Raw genomic sequence first — 24,210 nt, 5'->3', positions numbered from 1 at the left:
CTTTTCACAACGCTGCACAAGAACTTTCAAAGATTTCTCGAGAAGGAAGTGCTGAGCGAGTGAGACTTTGTTCCATTTTACCTTGGATTTGTGCTGTTCCAATATACGCTGTGTCTGGCTGATAAAACCTTGCCCATTTCCTGCAGCAGTGTATGGAGCCACAGTGCGCGTTGCAAGAACAAACCTAAATGCATGTCTTCAACCTTTCTCTTTCTTTTCTCTGGCTCTTCTCTCTCTCCCTCTGCCACACTCAATCACAGCTCGCTGCTAAACTTGGATGTTTGTACTTTTTTTTAACTATTGAAGACACGCCCCAGATATGCGTAACTTTAAACCTTTTGCCTCTGTTGTGTGTGCAGGCAATTTAAAGTGGGATGAGTTTCATCTTGTCTTAAAGGGGCAACGCTGGCTTGGTTAATTTTGCTTTAGTGCTGCATTTTTACTTTAACCTGATCGCTTTGCTTGTATAACTTTGATCTTTGAAAGCTCCCAAGTTTTCAGCACCCCAGGGGGATTCCTGTGGGCCCAACCAGAGGTTTGAGGAGGTTGGGAGGGGTGGAAGGGGAGGGGTGAGGTGCAGGGGAGACAGAGGTGGAGTTTGTTAGACCTGTTGCTTGCCTTGGGGCTGAGGAGGAGAGAGGGATCGTGAGGGAGAGAGAAGGAGGGGGGGAGAGAGAGAGAGAAGGAGGGGGGGAGAGAGAGAGAGAAGGGGGGAGCGAGAGAGAAAGCGGAGAGAGAGAAAATGGAGAGAGGGGAAAGGAGAGGGAAAGAAAGGCGGGGGTAGAATGGAGAGGCAGGAAATGAGAGAGGAGGTGGGGGTGAGGGAGGCGAGGGAGGTGGGGGGCGAGGGAGGCTGTGCGGGAGGGAGAGGTTGAGGAATGTGAGGTGGGGAAGATGGGAGAGAAAGTTGCGAGAGGGGACCGTGGGGGAGGTCCTGCTGATGAACAGAGTGTGGGTGGAGGCAGGAGGGAGAGAGGGATGGAAGGGTTTGGGGGGGGAGAGGGGTGGGGTTCGAAGGAAGGGTTTGCAGGTAGGGGGTCGGTGGGGGGTGGGGGGGGTTGCGTGGGGGGGGTAGGAGACATCCGGACGTTGGCAGAGTCCAGGATTCAGGACTTTGGGATCTTTCCCTCCAGCCCCCATTGGAGGTCTGAGCCCCCCAACGACGGCTCCTCTGACAGGTCTGGGGCCCCCTCACCGGGGACACGGGTCGGGTGGAGCAGGTCTACACCCCAAGGCCGCAGGGCGACACCCACCCGGGATCTTGCTGTGCGCCGCGGAGGCCGCTGCGGCCTGGGCCCTGCCAACTCTGGTTGGGGGCGGGATTGGGTCCTTCCTTGGAGGCTCGGTAGGCCTCTGCGCCAAGGAGAAGCCTCCTGGTAGTTAGCAGGCCGGACTTGGCACACAGTGGGGTTGCCGGGGGAACCGTGGGAGGTAACGCTTCAGCCAACATGTTCCGACTTATTCACATCCAGATCAGCAGGATCTCCCAGCCTGTATCCCGGAGCACAGCCTCAACTCCCACTGCCCAGGGCGGTGGGACTGACGTCCCGGGTGGGGGGGGGGGGGGGGGGAGGTGTGAAAGTATCACTGGTACTGGGGAGAGGCAGAGACTTCCATGTGTCTGTCTGTAGGTAGTGCGTGTGTCTGTCTGTACATAGTGTGTGTGTGTGTGTCTGTGTCTGTAGGTAGTGTATGTCTGTATCTGTAGTCTGTGTGTGTCTGTGGTATGTGTGTCCGTGGTGTGTGTGTCTGTCTGGAGGTCGTGTATGTGTGTGTGTTGGTCTGTCTGTCTGTAGGTAGTGTATGTCTGCGTCTGTAGTGTGTGTCTCTCTGTCTGTAGTCTGTGTGTGTCTGTCTGTGGTGTGTGTCTGCCTGTAGTGTGTGTCTGTAGTGCATTTGTAGCATGTGTCTCTGTAATGTGTGTCTGCAGTGTGTGTGTGTGTGTGTCTGGTGTGTGTCTCCCAGTGTCACCTGTACACTCTGTGTGTGTGTGTGTGTGTGTGTGTGTGTCCTGTCCACCCTGTGTGTGTCTGTAGTGTGTGTGTATAGTGTGTCTGTGTGTCCCAGTGTCACCTCCTGTACACCCTGTGTGTGTGTGTGTGTGTGTGTGTGTGTGTGTGTTGGGGGGGGGGGGGTGGTGCCAGTGTTGAATACTGCAAGTGTACAACACTTGGATGAAATGGTTGGAATTATGTCCCCTGCAGCATTCAGCGGCTCTTTCACTGAGCACGGAGATTCAGGAATATCCCGAGTGCGTCTCCGGGCCCGGGCGGAACATCTGCATTCCGTGCACTGAGGGCTGAAGGTGCACAGTGACAGGGATGGGATTGTCGGTCGATATTCGAAGGAAGTGGAGCCGAAACATCAGCAGGAGAGAAATTGAACTTATCGACAGTCGGAATTGTCAATTTTACCAGCGGTCTCCAGCGGTTTGATGGAAATTGCTTGTTAGTCTTTCATTAACACAGCTGTAAGGAGTCAGAACCATCAACAGGGCAACGGGACGCACTCGAAATGGCTGTTAAATATGCACAACAGATCCCCGGGAGTGGGTTACAGGCTGGGGTCTGATCCAGGGGTTCGGGGGGTTTATATATAGAATAACAGATCTCATCACACACTCCCGGGGTCAGACACAGGGTGAAGCTCCCTCCGCACCGTCCCATCACACACTTCCGGGGTCAGACACAGGGTGAAGCTCCCTCTGCACCGTCCCGTCACACACTCCCGGGGTCAGACACAGGGTGAAGCTCCCTCCGCACCGTCCCGTCACACACTCCCAGGGTCAGACACAGGGTGAAGCTCCCTCCGCACCGTCCCGCCACACACTCCCGGGGTCAGACACAGGGTGAAGCTCCCTCCGCACCGTCCCATCACACACTCCCAGGGTCAGACACAGAGTGAGGCTCCCTCCGCACCGTCCCGCCACACACTCCCGGGGTCAGACGCAGGGTGAAGCTCCCTCCGCACCGTCCCGTCACACACTCCCGGGGTCAGACGCAGGGTGAAGCTCCCTCCGCACCGTCCCGTCACACACTCCCGGGGTCAGACACAGGGTGAAGCTCCCTCCGCACCGTCCCATCACACACTCCCAGGGTCAGACACAGAGTGAGGCTCCCTCCGCACCGTCCCGCCACACACTCCCGGGGTCAGACACAGGGTGAAGCTCCCTCCGCACCGTCCCGCCACACACTCCCGGGGTCAGACGCAGGGTGAGGCTCCCTCCGCACCGTCCCGTCACACACTCCCGGGGTCAGACACGGAGTGAAGCTCCCTCTGCAGGCAGCCAGTGGAACTGTAACCCCATTCAACCTCAGATTATCTTCCCTCACTCAATGACGATAAAGCACTTGCCAATTACACGCACCTCGCCTGTCTCATCTGAAGGAGACGCTCATTCATCACTCGAGATGGAGCACCGTTTAGTCCCGTTTGTTTATTAAATTTTCCTCATCTCATAGATTTCCCCTCCTTCCTAATTTGGCCCTGAACTGTAATTACTTCACAGGTTAAACAATCAGAGCTTGGGTCTAAATAGATATTTGTTAAATTCCCTGTCGGATAATCCATCTTCCATTCCAGCCTCCTCCATTTGATCTGTTTATCAGGGAATGTTGACTGCCATTCGTCAGGATGGGAGGGGCCAATTATCCTCAATACTGGTGCCCCACAAGGCTGCGTCCTCAGCCCTCGACTCGACTCCCGATACACTCACGACTGCGTACCCAGATTCTGCTCTAACTCCATCTACAAGTTTGCAGGTGATACCACCATAGTGGGCTGTATCTCAAATAACGATGAGTCGGGGTACAGGAAGGAGATAGAGAGCTTAGTGACACGGTGTCATGACAACAACCTTTCCCTCAATGTCAGCAAAACAAAAGAGCTGGTCATCGACTTCAGGAAAGGGGGCGGTGTACATGCACCTGCCTACATCAACGGTGCTGAGGTCGAGAGGGTTGAGAGCTTCAAGTTCCTGGGAGTGAACATCACCAACAGCCTGTCCTGGTCCAACCACATAGACGCCACGGCCAAGAAAGCTCACCAGCGCCTCTACTTCCTCAGGGGGTTAAAGAAATTCGGCATGTCCCTCACCAATTTTTACAGATGCACCATAGAAAGCATCCTATCCGGATGCATCACAGCTTGGGACGGCAACTGCTCTGCCCAGGATCGCAAGAAACTGCAGATAGTTGTGGACACAGCCCAGCGCATCACGGACACCAGCCGACACTCCACGGACTCTGTCTACACTTCCCGCTGCCTCAGGTAAGCAGCCGGTATAATCAAAGACCCCACCAACTCCAGACATTCTCTCTTCGACCCCCTTCCAATGGGGAAGAAGATACAAAAGCCTGAAAGCACGTACCACCAGGCTCAAGGACAGCTTCTACCCCGCTGTTATAAGACTATTGAATGATAAGACGGACTCTTGACCTCACAATCTACCTCGTCGTGGCCCTTGCACCTTATTATCTGCCTGCACTGCACTTTCTCTGTAACTAACACTTTATTCTGCATTTCCTTTGTACTCCCTCAATGTACTGATGTACAGAATGATTTATCTGGATGGCTCACAGACAAAAGCTTCTCACTGTATCTTGGTATGTATGACGGTAATGAACCAAATCAAATTCCTTTCCCAATGTCTTCCCTCCCTGCCTCAACGTGGGGTGGTCCTCTCAGTTCCGCATGAGATTGTCCAGTTTGGAGACACCCCCCTCCCGGGGGGGGCAGACTGTCCTGCTCCTCACTCCCCGTCCCAGAGGCCATTTGGACCTTCGAACCTAGCCCACTGTTCAATGCGATCACAAGCCCATCGCTGCTCTTTGACCTTAACCAATAGCTCTTTCTTCTGACATTCATTCATTTGGGAGGGGAGACTCCCATATTATCCCCTCCCCCTGCAAATTTGGCTCCAAATGAACTTACTGAAGGCCATTTGGTCCATTGGCTCAATGCTAGCTCCCACCAGCAGAGCGATCCCATCTCTCTAACCCCACATCCCATCTCTCCCATCACCTCCCCCTTTGAATCTCTTGCCCCTCACCCCCCCCACACGCACGCACACACACACGCACGCACGCACACACACACGCACGCACGCACACACACACACACACTAAGGGGGCAATTAACCCACCGACCGCACATCATTGGGATGTGGGAGGGAACCAGAGGGTTGGAAGTCGGGATCGAACCCGGTTCACTTTGACGGGCTGTTTCCCCCTTGTTTCGGGGATCGACCCCTCTCCCCCAACCAGCAGAAACACTTCCTCTTTCCAACGAACCCCCCCCCCCACCCCCACCTCACCAATCGAACCCCTCCAATCACAACCCCTTGAATGTGGCCGGTCTGTTGGGATTTAACCCAGCCCTGGAGATCCTCTGCTGTGTCTCCATTTCCAAACCTCCAACTTGGGAAAAGTTGTCACGAAACATTAGGATTACCGTCACAGAGTCATAAAGCACAGATGCGGGCCCTTCGGCCCAACAGAGCTAGTCCCATTCGACACAACAGATGTACTGTTGGAAGTGTCCTGACTGGTTGCACCAGGGTCTGGGACGGGCAATTCGAACACGCAGGAAGCCGCAGAGAGTCGTGGACTCTGCCCAACACATCACGGGCACATCCCTCCCCACCATCGGGAGTATCTACAGGAGGTGCTGCCTCAAGGAGGCAAAGTCCATCGTCAAAGATCCCCCCACCATCCGGGCCGTGCTGTCTTCTCGCAGCTCCCATCGGGCAGGGGGTACAGAAGCCTGAAGTCCCCACAACACAAGGTTCAGACACAGCTACTTCCCTTCAACCATTCGGATCTTGAACCAACCGGCACACCCCTAATCACTGCCTCAGTACAGCAACACTGGGACCACTTTGCACTACAGTGGACTTTTTTTGTTCTAATTATGTTCTTTCATGTAAAAATACTGTTTAATTGATGTTTTTCTGGTGAACGTTGTGTATCTGATGCTCTGTGCCTGCGATGCTGCTGCAAGTAAGTTTTTCATTGCACCCGTGCACACACGGACTTGTGCGTGTGTCAATAAACTCGACTTGACTAGAATTTCCTGCATTTGGCCCATCTCCCTCTACACTGTTCCTACCCACCTACCTGTCCAAGTATGTTTTAAACGTTGTAATTGTCCTCTGGCAGCTTGTTCCATATACCCACCACCTTCTGTGTGGAAAAAGTTGCCCCTCAGGTTCCTATTAAATCTCTTTCCCCTCTCACCTTAAACCCACGCCCTCTAATTTTAGACTCCCCGACCCTGGGGAAAGGACTGTGACCGTCCGCCTTATCTACGCACCTCGTGATCTTATAAACCTCCATAAGGTCACTCCTCAGCCTCCTTCACTCCAGGGAGAACAGTCCCGGCCCGTCCAGCCTCTCCTCATAACTCGAGCCCTCCAGTCCCGGGAACGTCCCCGTGAATCTTCCCCGCCCCCCCTCTCCAGCTTAATGACACCCTCCCTGTAGCTGGGCGACCAGAACTGCTCACAGCGCAGTCTTACCGACGTCTTGTACAGTTGTAACGGGACGTCCCGACTCCTGTACTCGGTGCCCTGACCGATGAAGGCCAGCGTGCCTGACGTCTTCTTCACCACAGTGACACAAGAGAGACTGCGGATGCTCGAAATCTGGAGCAACACGCAAACTGCTGGAGGAAATCAGCGGGCCAGGCAGCATCCGTGGAGGGAAGTGGACAGTTGACGTCTCGGGTCGAGACCCTTCATCAGGACTGGAAAGAAAGAGGAGAGATAGTCAGTGTGAAGGGGGGGGGGGGAGCAAGAACTGCCAGGTGATAGGTCACCGCCTTGTCTACCTGTGTCTCCGCTTCCAGGGCCTATGTACCCGTTCTCCGAGCTCCCTCTGTTGTCCGGGACCCTGCCATTTTCTGTGCAAGTCCTGCTTCCCAAAATACAACACCTTGCACTTGTCCTCCCCGCCATCGAGGACGTCTTCAAGAGGCGATGCCTCAGGAAGGTGGCATACATCACTGAGGACCCTCACCACCTGGGACGTGCCCTCCTCTCGTTACTACTGTTGGGGAGGGGGTACAGGAGCCTGAAGACCCACGCTCAACGATTCAGGAACAGCTTCTTCCCCTCCGCCGTCAGATTCCTGAACGGTCCGTGAACACTCCCTCATTATTCCTCTTTTGCACTAGTTATTTATTTTTGTAACTTATAGTAATTTTTATGTCTTGCACTGTACTGCTGCCACAAAACAACACATTTCACAACATATATCAGTGATAATAAACCTGGTTGTGATGTTGCAGCTCTATAGCACTCTGGTCAGACCACACTTGGAGTATTGTGTTCAGTTCTGGTCACCTCATTATAGGAAGGATGTGGAAGCTTTAGAGAGGGTGCAGAGGAGATTTACCAGGATGCTGCCTGGATTGGAGAGCATGTCTTATGAGGATAGGTTGAGCGAGCTCGGGCTTTTCTCTGTGGAGAGGAGGAGTATGAGAGGTGACCTGATAGAGGTGTACAAGAGGCACAGATCGAGTGGACAGGCAGAGACTTTATCCCAGGGCGACAATGGCTCACACGAGGGGGCATAATTTTAAGGTGATTGGAGGAAGGTATAAGGGGGGTGTCAGGGGTAAGTTTTGTTTTACACAGAGAGTGGTGGGTGTGTGGAACGCACTGCCGGCAGAGGTTGTGGGGGCAGATACATTAGGGACATTTAAGAGACTTTTAGACAGACACATGAATGATAGAGAAATGGAGGGCTATGTGGGAGGGAAGGGTTAGATAGATCTTAGAGCAGGATAAAATGTCAGCACAACATTGTGGGCCGAAGGGCCTGTCCTGTGCTGTCGTGTTCTGTGTTCTATGATTCTAAATTCTGTCTGCCTTGTGTCCACACTGGAAGGAGTTGGAAGGGAGACCCAGGACTTGATTCTGGGATCACAGTCGTACAGCTCACCCTGTCGACTCACTGCACAGGCTGTGGTTTCTTATCCTTGTGACCAATTGGTGAGTTGTCCCGTCCCAACCCAGGACAGAACCGGTGACAAACTGGACCCCGTCCATTTGTTGGACAACAGCCCCACCTGCTGGCCAGAGGCGGCCAAACGACAATGAGCTTCGAGGCTCCCAGAACATCCCAACGTGGGTTCCGGCCAATCACGGTGCAGCCCCTTGGAGCCAGTCTGTGCACAGCAAGATCCCAGAATGATAACGGTTAAGCTGGTGTCGCTCCCCCCAAGCTCTCCTCTGACTGCTGGGCGGAGATGTCGTACCTCCAACCACCAGGGGTTGATCTACCAGGCCAGCCACGAGACAACGCCTCTGGCACTATGGCACTCCCTCATTACCAGCTGAGATATTTGTGCTCAAGTCCCCGGAGCTGGTGCTGGATCTGCGGCCTTCAGAGCTGGGGACAGGGAGTGTTGTGTGCAGTTCTGGCTGCCCCCTTTACAGGAAGGATGCAGAAAGAGAACAGGAGAGGTTCATAGAACATCAAACCCTACAGCACAGGACAGGCCCTTCGGCCCACAATGTTGTGCTGACATTTTATCCTGCTCTAAGATCTATCTAACCCTTCCCTCCCACATAACCCTCCATTTCTCTATCATTCATGTGTCTATCTAAGAGTCTCTTAAACGTCCCTAATGTACCTGCCCCCACAACCTCTGCCGGCAGTGCGTTCCAGGCACCCACCACTCTCTTACCCCTGACATCCCCCTTATATCTTCCTCCAATCACCTTAAAATTATGTCCTCTCATGTTAGCCGTTGTCACCCTGGGAAAAAGTCTCTGACTGTCCACTCGATCTGTGCCTCTTGTCATCTTGTAAACTTATCCCCTTTTTCGAGGCAACCATGACCCAGCGGTAGATGAGCTAGAACATCACTGGCGTGTCTGCACACCCAGCCTCCAACGGGAGAACGTCCGTATCGGACCCTGCGAAAGGCACACCCTCTCCCCGATCGCGGGGGAGCTCCCAGACCGCGACGACCGCCACCTCCACCATGCACGCGCACCTGCTTGTGACCGTTCTTCTCCTGCTCCGGGATCCTCGGTGTGCAATTCATCTGCCGTCCCTTACTGTTGAACTCCACACGGCCAGTGAGACCGCCGTACTCCACTGTGCGCGGGTAGTTCCCGTTCACCAGGACGCTGCCTGGATTAGAGAGCATGTGCTATAAGGGGAGGTTGGAGAAACTTGGGTTGTTCTGCCCGGAGTGTCAGAGGCTGAGGGGAAATTATGAGAGGCGTAGATACAGTCAGAACCTGCTCCCCAGGGTAGAAATGTCAAACACCAGAGGACGTGCTTTTAAGGTTAGGGAGGTGGGGGAAGATTAAAAGTTGACGTGAGGGGCAAGTCTTTATACGCAGAGTGGTGGGTGCCTGGAATGGGTCACCAGGGGGCAGTTTGGTGGAGTTTAAGAGGCTTTTAGATATGAAGGGAAGGGAGGGATGTGGATGATACACAGGAGGAGGACGTTTAGTATTAACTGGCTTCCAGATCGGAACAACATCGTGGGCCGAATGGCCTGTCCGGGGCTGTATTGTTCACAGTGAGAGAAACAGTAATAGAGAGAGACAGGCAGAGGTGCACAGAGAAATGGTGAAGAGAGAGTGAAAAAAGGCAGAGAGAGAGAGAATGAAAGAGAGACAATGAGAGAGAGAGAGAGAGAGAGAGAGAGAGAGAGACACAACAACAAAGGTCTGGATAAAGGGTGAAACAAAAGGGAGAGAGGGAGAGAGGGAGGAGATGGAGAGAGTGGGAAAGGGGGGGGGGGAGAGAGAGAGAGAGAGAGACACAACCACAAAGGTCTAGATAAAGAGTGAAACAAGAGGGAGAGAGAGAGAGAGAGAGAGAGAGAGAGACAACCACAAAGGTCTAGATAAAGAGTGAAACAGGAGGGAGGGAGAGAGAGAGAGAGAGAGAGAGAGAACATGCAGCTGTACATCGGTCGGACCACATGTGGAGACTGTGCGCAGTTCTGGTCCCCACACCACGGGAGGGACGAGGCAGCCACAGAGAGGGTGTGGAAGAGACTCACCAGGATGTTGCCTGGAACGGAGGGCTGGAGTTAGCAGGAGAGACCGGACAGGCCGGGCTTATTCCCACTGGTGAAGGAGGCTGAGTGGTGATCTTATGTCTCTTTCCCCCAGGGTAGGGGGGTCTAAAACTAGAGGGTGTGGGTTTACAGTGAGAGGGGAGAAAGGGAAACTTTTTCTACCCCGAGCGTGGTCCGTATGTGGAACGAGCTGCTGGAGGAGGTGGGTGAGGCAGGTACATTTTTGGATAGGTCCACGGATGGGAAAAGTTTGGAGGGACACGGGCCAAACAGGACTGGCTTGGATGGGAACCTTGGTCGGCACGGACAAGATGTGTTGTCGGGGGCATGGTGGGGGAAGTATTTGCGAAGCAGGGAACAGAGGGTTAGGGATCACGTGGGGGCAGAAGGGACGTAGTTGAATTCAGCACCAACGTTGTGGGCCGAAGGGCCTGTTCCTATGCTGTTCCATGTTCGAATATTGTCTTTTATTTCGAGAAGGGATTGAACACCAAAGTTGTGCTTCAGTTCGGTATCCCCCCTCCCCTCAGGGTCAGGGACCCCCCTACCCCCACCCCCAGTTCTGTGGGCCTTGACTCTCCAACCGAGGTGAGTTACGCGCCCCTCCCACCGGGCAGAGCGCCTGCCCAGTACGCCGACTACTCGACCCCCCCAGACCCCGTACACCGATTACTGGACCCCCCCCTCGACCCCCCTCCTTGAATCTCCCCAATCTTGAACCCCCGACTCCCCTCCTCCAACCCCCTGACCCCGCTCCCCTTGACCCCCTCCTTAACCTCCCTCTCCTTCGACCCCCACACCCCCTCGACCCCACCCCTCCCCTCCCCTCCAACCCCCCATCGACCCCGTCCCCCTCAACCCCACCCCCCTCGACCCGCCCAACCCCGCCTTGACCCCCCTCCCCTTGACCCCCCCTCGATCCCCTCGACGCCACCCCCAAAAGTCCCGTCTCCGATTTGAGTGGCCACAGGACCGGGATTCCCGGGAGCCGGTGGGAAGTTCGGACCTTATCAGGGAAAGTCTTTGAGCCCGTCTGTCGCTGCAAGTTCCAAGTTCAAGCTTATCTTCAAAGGCACACACACGCGGGGGATAAACGCCATGAAAATGATCCGCTTGCAGTACAGTACAGTACACACACACGTTAACGTAAACTTAAATTAACACACGTTATACATAACCTGCACTACAAAATAAGCACAATGACATTAATGCAAGTTGAGGTAACTATAACCCAAGGAAGTGTGTCGGGTTTTTCAAGACCCTGATGGCAGTAGTGGGGGAGAAGCTGCTGTTGAACCCTGAGGTGGGTCTTCAGGGTCCTGGACCTCCTGCCTGACAGCAGCATTGAGAAGAGGGACGGTGGGGGGTCCCCGATGATGGACGTCTCCTTCCCCGGAGACGTCGCCCCTTGTGGATGTTCCTCGGCGGTGGGGGGAGCTGTACCCGCGACGGGACAGGCTGAGTCCCACCGCTCTTGCGTTCCTGTGCGTTGGGAGTTCCCACACCAGGCCGTGGTGCAGCCAGTCAGAATCCTTCCCACTGTACGTCTGTGGGAGTTCGTCGGATTCTCCGATGCTGGATCCTTCTTCGTGGTTGTATCTCCGTGCTGGGCCCGGGGTAGATCCTCCGAGATGTTGACGCCCAGGAACTTGAAGCTGCTCCCCCTTTCCACCGTCAACAAGGGCCAGTGTGCGTTCTCCCAACTTCCCCTTCCCGAAGTCCGTGATCGGTTCCTGGGTCTCGCTGAGGTTGTGGTTACAGCACCACTCGACCAGCTGACCTACCTACCTTACAGGGGGTCCCGGGGAGCGTGTCAGTATCTATGGGGGTCCCCGGGGAGCGTGTCGGTATTTACTGAGGTCCCCCAGGAATGTGCCGGTATTTACAGGGGGTCCCGGGGAGCGTGTCAGTATTTACGAGGGTCCCGGGGAGCGTGTCGGTATTTACAGGGGGTCCCCGGGGAGCGTGTCTGTATTTACGGGGGTCCTGGGGAGCGTGTCAGTATTTACAGGGGGTCCTGGGGAGCGTGTCGGTATTTACAGGGGGTCCCCGGGGAGCGTGTCGGTATTTATGGGGGTTCCGGGGAGCATGTCGGTATTTACAGGGGGTCCCTGGGGAGTGTGTCGGTAGTTACAGGGGGTCCCAGGGAGTGTGTCGGTATCCATCCAAGTCTGAATCCCAGCGTTTAACACCATCCGCACCGACATTCCCAGCACCAACTCACCTCCCGCCTGACACATTCCCCCAACCAAGACTCTGGCAAAGGTACTGGAAAGGACAGTTTATTAAAATTAGTGTTGGAGATGCAATTTTTTAAAATACACACACACACCCTGGCTCACGGTGAATCCCTCCAGTAAAGTCCCGGTCTCCCTCTCACCGGCCTCAGACACACCGGCATGAAGTCCAAAATGTCGGCTATGTAAGGGAAGTGGGGTCCGTCACCTCTGCCATCACCCCCTCCCCACTCAACCCCAGCGAGGGAGAGAGTGCAGAGGGAGGGAGGGAGGAGGAGAGAGTGGATAGGGAGCGAGAGGAGAGGGAGAGTGCAGAGGGAGGGAGTAGCAGCTCCCAGCCCCGGTCTCCCCACCTCCAGACAGAGCCACCCCACGGCAGGTGCTCTCAATAACAACTGCGCGAGATGGACACAAACACAGGAGAAGAATTACAATAAATTAAGGCCGTCGGTCTGGGCAGCGGACAGGGAACATCCGATTGAGAAGGCCGAACGGAATTCGGAGTCAGTCGCAGCCGCTGGATCCACATCCCGCACGAACCCAGCTCCGGAGAACAAATGTAGCTGCCCTTCAAGTGGATAAACCCCCTGATCCAGATCGAATGCCCATTGAGGTCATTCAGCAACGCGGCTGGTCTCCTCCCTTCCGTCCATAGATTTCAGGGGGGTATAACTCAGGAACTACAGAGCAGTGAGTTTAACCTCAGTGGTGGGACAAGTTAGACAAAAAATAACGAGCAATTACTTGGCAAGCAGGGGTTGAATCGAGAACATCTGAATAAACTTTTGTTTACAAGGCGCAGGGCTCCAGAGACCCGGGTTCGATCCCGACCTCCGGCGCTGTGTGTGTGTGTGTGTGTGTGTGTGTGCGTCTGTCTCTGTGTGTTTGTGTGTGCGTGTGTCTGTGTGTGCGCGCACACGCGGAGTTTCCACGCTCCCTGTGACCGCGTGGTATTACCCCTGGAGGCTCCAGTTCCCTCCCACATCCCCACGGTGCGTGGGGGGGGGGGGGGGTCAGTCGGTTCACCAGCCACTGTAGGTTGCTTCCCCAAGGTATGAGGGGTAAAATCTGTGTGTGGGGGGGCGGGAGTTGATGGGAATGTGGGGAGAATAAAATGGGATTGGTGTTCAATGGTCGGCAGGGACTGTGTGGGCCGAAGGGCCTGTTTCTGTGCTGGATCTCTCCACCACACAGACAGAGCCAGCTGATTTCTCCCTGGAGCGCTGTAGGAGGGGCGGCGAGGAGGGAGCGCCGCGGGAGGGGCGGCGAGGAGGGAGGGCAGGTCGATCGATTGAAGCCCCCCGAGGGTCCCCACGGTGACTCCCTCCCGCCCACACTCCCGTCCACTGATGAGGTCACCACTGCCGGCCGCTGACCGCCGTCCACTCCCGGGTCCCGACAACGCAGCCGCTCCCCCCCCCCCCGGCGACGGCCTCCATCTTACAGCGCGTCCGGTGCAGCCTGAGGCCTCCTCGCTGGGGGCTGCCGGCAGGGGCGAGGGGTGTCCAGGCCTCTCGTGGGATCTCCCTCTGTTGCAGCCGTGGTCACTGGGGGCACCGGTGGGTGGGGGGGGGGTCGTCAGGAGCTGGCTGAGGGCAGGGGGGGCAGTTGGGACTCCTTCCCTGGAGGGGCTGGTGGAGGTCTGTAGAGAGGGAGAGTGTTAGAGCAGTCTGTGGTGGGGGGGGCGGTGACGGGAGGTGGGGAGGAGGGAGGGAAGGGGAGGGGGGAGAGGGGAAGGAGGGGAGATGGGGGGGGAGGGGGTCCCGACAGAGCATGCACCGCGGAGGCAGTAACCAACGTGCTCCCCACCCAGGACGTCCCGACGACTCCCGACCTCCGAGGTCACTGCTCCCCGGCAGGCAAGGTTTCCGCCATCTTGCAGAAGGGGGGTGGGGCGGGGTGGGGTCGACGGAGGGGCACGCGACACAGCGGGTGAGTGTGGGTGGAGAGACTCACCTGGTGGGAGGCCTGCAGTGGTCAGGGATGCACTCCTCCTCGAATCCAGAAGCTGACCACCAGGCGACTGGTCGGGGTCCCGGGTCCCGTGGAAGGGGCTTCCTGGGGGGAGATGGCTTCCTGACGGGCAGAGGCTGGGGAACCAGCCGAGGGGAGAGAGGGAGGGAGGAGGAAGAGGGAGGTGGTCACTGGTCGAACCTACACATTCCGTGGCTGTCACACCCTTGCCCGTCTCCCTCTCTTGCTCAGTAACCTAATTGCCCTTTCCAAGAACTCCCAGCAGATCCCTGTCCTTTCCTCTCTTCCGGGGACCCCAGGATCTCCCTCCTGGAGAAGCAACGTTTGCAGATGTGCAGGGGGATCTTGGCGTCCAAGTCCATAGCTCCCTGAAGGTGGCAACACAAGCAGATAAGGCGGCAAAGAATTCTTGTCTTCATCAGTAACACCTAGAGAATCATGGAATGATTAGGGACAGCCAGCATGGCTTTGTGATGGGAAGATCTTGCCTCAGAAGTCTGATAGAGTTCTTTGAGGAGGTGACAAGGAAGATTGATGAGGGTAGTGTGGTGGATGTGGTCTATATGGATTTTAGTAAGGCGTTTGATAAGGTTCCTCATGGTAGGCTTCTTCAGAAGGTCAGAGGCCAAGGGATCCAGGGAAGCTTGGCTGTGTGGATTAGGAATTGGCTTGCCTGTAGAAAGCAGAGGGTTGTGGTGGAGGGAGTGCCCTCGGATTGGAGGGCAGTGACTAGTGGTGTCCCGCAGGGATCGGTTCTGGGACCTCTACTTTTTGTGATATTTATAGATGACTTAGATGAGGGGGTGGAGGGCTGGTTTAGTAAGTTTGCGGACGACACTAAGATCGGCGGTGTTGTGGATAGTGTGGAGGGCTGTCGGAGCTTACAGAGGGATATTGATAGGATGCAGAGCTGGGCTGACAAGTGGCAGATGGAGTTCAATCCGGAGAAGTGTGAGGTGGTACACTTTGGAAGGACAAACTCCAAGGCAGAGTACTGGGTAAGTGGTAAGGTACTTGGCAGTGTGGAGGAGCAGAGGGATCTGGGGGTTCATATTCACAGTTCACTGAAAGTTGCCTCACAGGTGGAAAGAGCAGTTCAGAAGGCCAATGGGATGTTGGCTTTCAGAAGTCGTGGGATTGAGTTTAAGAGCCACAAAGTGATGATGCAGCTTTACAAAACTCTAGTTAGGCCACACTTAGAGTACTGTGTTCAGTTCTGGTCGCCTCATTATAGGAAGGATGTGGGGGCGTTGGAGAGGGTGCAGAGGAGATTTACCAGGATGCTGCCTGGATTAGAGCGTATGGAATATGAGGAGAGGCTTAAGGTGCTAGGGCTTTATTCACTGGAAAGGAGGAGGATGAGAGGAGACATGATAGAGGTATATAAAATATTGAGACGAATAGATAGAGTAGACAGCCAGCGCCTCCTACCCAGGGCACCATTGCTCAAGACGAGAGGGCATGGCTTTAAGGTTATGGGTGGGAGGTTCAGGGGAGATGTCAGGGGGAGGTTTTTCACCCAGAGAGTGGTTGGTGCATGGAATGCACTGCCTGGGGTGGTGGTGGAGGCAGATACATCAGACAGGTTCAAGAGTTTGTTGGATAGGCACATGGAGGAATGTGAGATAGAGGGATATGCAGGAGGAAAGGGTTAGATAGTGTGAGGGTGGTTTGATGGACGGCACAACATGGTGGGCCGAAGGGCCTGTTTTGTGCTGTATGGTTCTATGGTTCTTCTATGGTTCTATGGGTGTTGGGTATAAAAGTCACATTGCAGCTGTATAAAACCTTGTTTAGGCCACTTTTGGAGTATTGTGCCTGGTGGTCCCATTATTGGAATTGGTTAACTTTTAGGGTATCCTGCACGAGGACTCCCAAGTCCCTTTGTGTCTCTGAATTTTGGATTTTCTCCCCATTTAAATAATAGTCTGCCCGTTTAATTCTTCCACCAAAGTGCACGACCATACACTTTCCAACATTGTATTTCATTTGCCACTTCTTTGCCCATTCTCCTAGTCTATCCAAGTCTCTAGAAACATAGAAAACCTACAGCACAATTCAGGCCCTTCGGCCCACAAAGCTGTGCCGAACATGTCCCTACCTGAGAAATTACTAGGCTTACCCATAGCCCTCTATTTTTCTAAGCTCCATGTACCTATCTAACAGTCTCTTAAAAGACCCTATCGTATCCGTCTCCCCCACCGTTGCCGGCAGCCCATTCCACACACTCACCACTCTCTGAGTAAAAAACTTACCCCTGACATCTCCTCTATACCTACTCCCCAGCACCTTAAACCTGTGTCCTCTTGTGGCCACCACTTCAGCCCTGGGGAAAACCCTCTGACTATCCACACGATCAATGCCTCTCATCACCTTATACACCTCTATCAGGTCCCCCCTCATCCTCTGTCGCTCCAAGGAGAAAAGGCCAAGTTCCCTCAACCTGCTTTCATAAGGCATGCTCCGCATTCCAGGCAGCATCCTTGTAAATCTCCTCTGCACCCTCTCTATGGCTTCCACATCCTTCCTGTAGTGAGGTGAACAGAACTGAGCACAGTACTCCAAGTGGGGTCTGACCAGGGTCCTATATAGCTGCAACATTACCTCTCGGCTCCTAAATTCAATTCCAGGATTGATGACACCATGTGCCTTCTTAACCACAGAGTCAACCTGCACAGCCTCTTTGAGCGTCCTATGGACTCAGACCCCAAGATCCCTCTGATCCTCCACACTGCCAAGAGTCTTTACCACTAAGACTATATTCTGCCATCATATTTGACCTACCAAAATGAACCACTTCACACTTAACTGGGTTGAACTGCATCTGCCACTTCTCAGCCCAACTTTACATCCTCTCTATGTCCCTCTGTAACCTCTGACAGCCCTCCAAACTATCCACAACACCCCCAACCTTAGTGTCATCCGCAAACTTACTAACCCACCCCTCCACTTCCCCATCCAGGTCGTTTATAAAAAAATCACAAAGAGCAAGGGTCCCAGTACAGATCCCTGAGGAACACCACTGGTCACCAACCTCCACTCAGAATATGACCCCTCAACAACCACTCTTTGCCTTCTGTGGGCCAGCCAGTTCTGAATCCACACTGCAATGTCCCCTTAGATCCCATGTCTCCTTACTTTCTCAATAAGCCTTGCAAGGGGTACTTTATCAAACGCTTTGCTGAAATCCATATACACTACATCTACTGCTCTCCCTTCATCGATGTGCTTAGTCACATCCTCAAAAAATTCAATCAGACTCATAAGGCAGGACCTGCCCTTGACAAAGCCATGCTGACTATTCCTAATCATATTATACCTCTCCAAATGTTCATAAATCCTGCCTCTCAGGATCTTCTCCATTCACTTACCAACCACTGAGGTGAGACTCACAGGTCTATAATTTCCTGGGCTATCCCTACCCCCTTTCTTGAATAAGGGAACAACATCCGCAACCCTCCAATTCTCTCTGCAGACTCTCCGTTTACTCAACACTACACTATCAGGTAGAAGATACAGGAGCCTGAGGGCACGTACCACCAGGCTCAAGGACAGCTTCTACCCCACTGTGATAAGACTATTGAACGGTTCCCTTATACGATGAGATGGACTCTGACCTCACGATCTACCTTGTTGTGACCTTGCACCTTATTGCACTGCACTTTCTCTGTAGCTGTGACACTTTACTCTGTACTGTTACTGTTTTTACCTGTACTACATCAATGCACTGTACTAACTCAATGTAACTGCACTGTGCAATGAATTGACCTGTATGATCAGTTTGTAAGACAAGTTTTTCACTGTACCTCGGTGCAAGTGACAATAATAAACCAATACCAATACCCTCCACCTATCTTTGTATCATCGGCAAACTTAGCCACAAAGCTATTTATTCCATCATCCAATTCGTTGATATACAACGTAAAAAGAAGCGGCTCCAACACGGACCCCTGCGGAACGCCACTGGTAACCGGCAACCAACCAGAATGGGATCACTCTGTTCCCGCTCTGTTTCCTGCCAATCAGCCAATGCTCTATCCACGCTCGTAACTTTCCTGTGATTCCACAGTCTCCTAGCTCGTCTAACAGCATCATGTGCCGCACCTTGTCAAAGGCCTTCTGAAAATCCAAATACACAGCATCCACTGCATCTCCTTTGTCAAGCCTGCTTGTAATTCCCTCAATAAATTGCAATAGGTTTGTCAGGCAGGATGTTCCTTCAAGGAAACCATGCTGAGTTACAGTTACAGAGAAAGTGCAGTGCAGGCAGACAAAATGCAAAGGCCGCGACGAGGTAGATCAAGAGCTCACTTTCCAGCGTGTGAGAGGGTCTGATAACAGGGGTCTTTGAGCCTGGTGGTACATGTCCTCGAGCTGTTGTATCTTCTTCCCGAGGGGAGAGGGGAGAAGAGAGAATGTCCGGGGTGGAAGGGGTCCTTGATTATGTCGGCTGCTTCCCCGAGGCAATGGGAAGTGTGGACGGAATCAGCGGAGGGGAGGCTGGTTTGCGTGACAGCCTGGGCTGTGTCCACAACTCTCTGTGGTTTCTCGCAGTTTTGGGCAGCACGGTTGCCGTACCAAGCCACGATGCACCCGGTAGTGGGAAGTGGAGAGTCCGGAGGCTTTGGAGAGGGTGCAGAAGAGGTTCACCAAGATGTCTGGATTAGAGGGCATGAGCTATAAAGAGAGGTTGGACAAACTTGGATTGTTTGGAGTGTTGGAGGCTGAGGGGAGACCTGATCCAAGTTTATAGAGACAGGCATGGTAGTGTAGTGGTTAGCATAACGCTATTACAGCGCCAGCGACCCGAGTTTAATTCCGGCCACTGTAAGGAGTTTGTACGTTCTCTCCCTGTGACTGCGTGGGTTTCCTCCGGGTGCTCCGGTTTCCTCCCACATTGCAAAGACGTAGGGGTTAGGAAGTTGTGGGCGTGCGATGTTGGCACCGGAAGCGTGGCGACACTTGCGGGCTGCCCCCAGAACACTCTATGCAAAAGATGGATTTCACTGTGTGTTCCGATGTACCTGTGACTAAGGTGTAGATAGACAGCCAGAGTCTTTCTCCCAGGGTGGAAATGTCGGTTACGAGAGGACAGAGCTATAATGTGAAAGGGGGGATCGTTCAAAGGAGGTGTGCGGGACAAGTTTGTGTTTACACAGAGTGGTGGGTGCCTGGAACGGGCTGCCAGGGTGGGGGTGGGGGCAGGAGCAGATATGATGGTGAACAGACACGTGAACAGGCAGGGAATGGAGGGATATAGACAACGTGCAGGCAGATTAAATTGGTGTCAAGGTCAGCACAGACATGGTGGGCTGAAGGGCCTGCTCCTGTGCCAAAATGTTCAATGTTCATGACATCTTATCCCCATGCCAACCCTGGTCTCACCCTCAAGATACTCCCCTGGTCCCATCCATTCCCCACCCAACTTCTCTGCAACTTTAACCGGTTGGCTCTCCATCTCAGGTCCTCAACCAGACACATTGACCGTCTCCCCCTCCACAGACGCTGCGCCACCTGCTGAGTGTTTCCCAGCATTTTATTTCAGAGTTTCAGCATCTGCTGGTTTGGAAGCCACAGAACGAAGGCTTTTCATCAGCTCGGCTGGAAACAGGAGGCCGTTAGTCCCATTGAACATGATAGCCCTTTGTAACAATGCCCACTTACTCTGCTCTACTTCTGCACGTCTAGAACCCCTCCGGGCCCTTACACCCCTCCCCGTCTCTGTGACCTCCCTCCAGCCTCTACACCCCTCCCCGTCTCTGTGACCCCTCCGATCCCTACACCCCTCCCCGTCTCTGTGACCTCCCTCCGATCCCTACACCCCTCCCCGTCTCTGTGACCTCCCTCCAGTCCCTACACCCCTCCCAGTCTCTGTGACCTCCCTCCAGTCCCTACACCCCTCCCCGTCTCTGTGACCTCCCTCCAGCCCCTACACCCCTCCCCGTCTCTGTGACCCCCTCTGGCCCCTACACCCCATTCTATTCTGCTCCCTCCTCGCCACCCCTCCCACAACGCTCCAGAAGAGATTTAGCTGGCTCTATCTGTGACGGAGAGATCCAGCACGGAAACAGGCCCTTCGGAGTCCCTGCTGCCCATTTTATTCTCCCCACGGTCCCATCAACTCCACCCCTCCCCACCCGCTAGATTGTACCCCTCACATACACACTAGGGGAGCAACTTACAGCACGTCATTGGGATGTGGGAGGGGCCGGATGGAGTCACCCAGACAGGGAGGGGTGTTGGGGATTGAACCGCAGGATGAGGATTTTAAAGGTGATGTGTTGCTTCACCCGGTGTTGCTGAGGGTCAGTCAGCACGTTTAATCAGGGGTTAACCCTCTCTATCCCAACTCTCCCCGGTACATCCGGCACTTCTCTTCACCCACCCCGCCCCACCCCCCACCCCCCGCCAACCATTCCCGGTCCAGATTCCGGATTGAGCCAGGGTTGCGGGAGTGCGGATCCAGGTCAGAGGCTGGGAGAGGGTCGGATTGTGAGAAGTTACCTGGCTGCTCCTATGGGCCGGATCTCTTGGCAGAGGTTTGGAGACTGGAGGTGGCCTTCCCGGCATTTCCCTCTTGGGCTGAACAAAGGACAATTTCATGGATTAAGGAACTGGCACTCTGTCCGTCGGCCGTTCAAAACTCACCCATTCCCTCCCTCCAGTTTGTGCGATCCATTGCAAAAATCCCTCCCGGCATCAATCCGGTTACTTCATCTTCCGAATTCAAAAGAGTCGGCCCATTAACACCCCAGATTTATACCCCGCCCCCCCCATGCCCCGGGTCGAGTGGGCAGGTGCACTGGGAGGGGACTCAGACGGAGGGGGTTGGGAGGATGTATCGTGGAGGGTTGTAGCTGTCACGTGACAGCACTGCCCACTACCTGGTCGGAAGACACACCACTGCCAATCAAGGTTTGGCCCCGCCCCACCATCATCACACACCTGACCATCAGCCCCTTTTTAAGTACCTTTGTACTTGGCCCTGGGCCATTGGCCTTTGTAATCGATTAGTCCTTGCTGGCACCGAGCCATTGGCCCCCTGTAACTTACCTAGGCTGGACCCCCCAGCCCTCCAGCACTATAAAGGGCGCCACGTGTGCTCGGCTCCCCCTCTTTGCCATCTTCGAGGGACCACCTGCTTCACTCCAGGCCGAGTACCATGGAACAGCGCTGGAGAAATCGTTGGTGAGGTGTGCACTGTTAAAGGGTTGGGAGCATTTTAGTTGGTGTCCCTAGTAGCACAGAGCAGTGCCTGCACTGAGTCAAGGGATGGCGGGTATTGTATTGCTTTTCCTCGATTGTCTGTACCTAGTTCGTTGTGTGTGTGTGTGTGTGTGTGTGTGTGTGTGTGTGTGTGTGTGTGTGTGTGTGTGTATTTTATCCCAGGGGTGATTTTCCCATGCTCACGAGGAAACTGTGCACGTGTGTGTGTGTTATTGTCATTACCATTTTCCCCGCTCATCTTTTGTAAATAAAATCATTTACTGCCAGACTGTGTTCAGAGTCCTTTGCCTTTGAGACCCATCGAATCGGTTTTCTCACTCACAACAGAGGGGCAGTAACGACAGGCCGTTACGGGGACAACTCCGGGACTGTCAGCTCAAGTGAGAGGAGGGCAGTAGGACAAATTTCCTAGGACGTCCACACCCCACCCAAGTGCAGAAGGCGAGGTGATCCGACCTGGCCGATGGCCCTTGAGCTTGAGAATGGAAGGAAGGGAGTGGATTTAATGTCCCAAACAGTTGGCAGTGGAGTCGCCGATTAAACCAGTAGATCTTTACTGAGGAAGGACACCAAAGAAATGGGGACGGTTAGAGCTCCAATTGGACAGTGGGACAGGATTAATGGCCTCTCCCCCTTCTCCTCCACCCCCCCCCCCCGCCCCCCACCAATCTGTTCTAACCATTGATGGGGAAGGAGCGGCAACAGTGCTAGGATTGTCTCTTGGAGTCCTACAGCACAGAAACAGGCCCTTCAGTCCATGCCGACCTCGATGCCCATCCAGGCCAGTCCCATTTGCGTGTGTTTGACCCATATCCCTCTAAACCTTGGACCTGTCCAAGTGTCTTTTTAACAGTTGTTAATGTACCTGCCTCAACCACTTCCTCTGGCAGCTCGTTCCATATACGGACCACCCTCAGGGTGAAGAAGTCGCCCCTCAGGTCCCCTTTGAAATTTTCCCCTCTCACCTTAAACCTGTGCCCTCTAGTTCTCAATTCCCCAACCCTGGGAAAAAGACTGCGTGAATTCACCCTATCGATGCCCCTCATGATTTTATACACCTCTATAAGGTCACCCCTCAGTCTCCTACACTCCAAGGAATAAAGTCCCAGCCTGCCTGACCTCTCCCTGTAACTCAGGCCCTCGAGCTCTGGCAACATCCTCGTAAATCTCCCTCTGTGCTCTTTCCAACTTAATGACGTCTTTCCTATAACAGGGCAACCAAAACCGGACACAGTGCTCTAGGTGCGGCCTCACGAACGTCTTGTACAACTGCAACACAAGTTCCCAACTCCTGTAGTCAGTGCCCTGACTGATGAAGGCCAGCGTGCTGGATGCCTTCTTCACTCTTGTGAGATGAGACCACTGTGACTGTGCTGGAGAGGGTGCAGAGGAGATTCACCAAGGATGTCGCCTGGATTGGAGGACTTTAGTTACGGGGGAGAGGTTGGACAGGCTGGGACTGTTTTCCCCGGAGCAAAGGAAACTGAAGGGTGACCTTATAGAGGCGTACAAGATCACGAGGGGCATAGATGGAGTGAATGCACAGTCTTTTTCCCAGGGTTGGGGAACGAAGAACTAGAGGGCATGGATTTAAGGTGAGAGGGGAGAGATTCAATAGGGACCTGAAGGGCAACTTCATCACCCAGAGGGTGGTCCATATACGGAATGAGCGGCCAGAGGCAGATACATTAAAAGACGCTTGGATAGGTACATGGATGAGAAAGGTTTAGAGGGATATGGGCCAAACGCGGGCAAATGAGACCAGCTTGGATAGGAATCTTGGTCGGCATGGCCCAGTTGGGCCGAAGGGCCTGTTTCTGCACTGTACGAGTCCATCAATGAGACGAGACCAGTTTCACATCCTCAAGGGATCTGTCTAATGACATCAAGCAAACTTGCCTTAGAATAAGTTTGAGGATAAATCCTCTTCTCCTCAAACTATCCCAAGCACCACATCTGGCCCCTCATCCAGATGTGCGCAGCCAACCAGCAGTGGGGAGGAAGAAGAGTGTTCCGGACACCTCAGTGAGGGAGGGTGCCCAGAAGTGTTGAGGTCCTCCTTCCAGCCCATGCCGTCTTGGCCTGTCCGTCACCACAAAGCCCGCCCCCTTTCCCCAGCCCCCTCCCGTCCAATCAACCACCGCCGGTGAGTCGTTCCCTCCACGCAGGGCGGTTACCTGGCGGACGTTCACCGCGGGGTCAGGTGGTAGAGGCATTGATGGTGCGGCAGGTCTCAGGGGTGGTTGAAGGACAGGCTGTGAGGAGGGAAACAAACAGAAAAGAAAGACCAAAGGACATGCAGAAGGGAACGAAACTACGAGAGAAGGTCTCACGGAGGAGTTGGTTAGACAAGCAACGTTAATATTCTCACATCACCAATGACGGGTGACTTTCTTGTTACCATGACAGCTGAGGGGAAGGCATGCGAATGGAAGCAAGTTGACGCTTAAATGGATGAATTAATTGCAAGGTTTAGACCGCCAAGTCGCACCGTCTTGCCCCCAATTTCCATTCCGGGGATGGGTCACGATACATTTTCTGTCCCTCCGACAGAGAGGTGGGCAGATCGACCCATTGAGTCGATGTTGGTCCTCGGAGCAACCTCATGAGAGCGGAAGTAGACCACTCGGCCCCTCAAGCCCTGTTCCTGCCACCCAATTGGTTCCTGACTGGTTGCACCACGGACTGGGATGGGCAATTCGAACGCGCAGGAACGCAAGAAGCT

The 24,210-nt window shown here is 54.2% G+C and overlaps 3 protein-coding genes across 8 annotated transcripts in view; all 3 read right to left on the bottom strand.

Moving 5' to 3' along the window:
* LOC127587524 (ephrin-A4-like) overlaps positions 1-260 on the bottom strand; it is a 34,875-nt gene extending 34,615 nt beyond the window's left edge. For all 4 annotated transcript variants that reach the window (XM_052045918.1, XM_052045920.1, XM_052045919.1 and 1 more), the window contains exon 1: positions 82-260. In XM_052045918.1, the coding sequence (XP_051901878.1) occupies positions 82-194 (113 nt within the window). In that variant the 5' untranslated portion in view covers positions 195-260. The remainder of the gene's footprint in view (positions 1-81) is intronic.
* LOC127587505 (zinc finger and BTB domain-containing protein 7B-like) overlaps positions 1-24,210 on the bottom strand; it is a 444,483-nt gene that overhangs the window by 95,550 nt on the left and 324,723 nt on the right. The window lies entirely within an intron of this gene.
* The window catches only part of adam15 (ADAM metallopeptidase domain 15), a 51,712-nt gene continuing 39,823 nt past the window's right edge, over positions 12,322-24,210 (bottom strand). The window contains exons 21-24 of one of the 2 annotated variants that reach the window (XM_052045855.1): positions 23,663-23,740; positions 20,763-20,840; positions 14,241-14,374; positions 12,322-13,926 (exon numbers count right to left, since the gene is read on the bottom strand). In XM_052045855.1, the coding sequence (XP_051901815.1) occupies positions 13,863-13,926; positions 14,241-14,374; positions 20,763-20,840; positions 23,663-23,740 (354 nt within the window). In that variant the 3' untranslated portion in view covers positions 12,322-13,862. The remainder of the gene's footprint in view (positions 13,927-14,240; positions 14,375-20,762; positions 20,841-23,662; positions 23,741-24,210) is intronic. The other variant, XM_052045856.1, reaches the window with a different exon arrangement.

This window comes from Pristis pectinata, chromosome 40 (assembly GCF_009764475.1).
Source record: "Pristis pectinata isolate sPriPec2 chromosome 40, sPriPec2.1.pri, whole genome shotgun sequence".
Classification (NCBI taxonomy): Eukaryota; Metazoa; Chordata; class Chondrichthyes; order Rhinopristiformes; family Pristidae; genus Pristis; species Pristis pectinata.
This window is presented reverse-complemented; position numbering and strand designations above follow the sequence as displayed.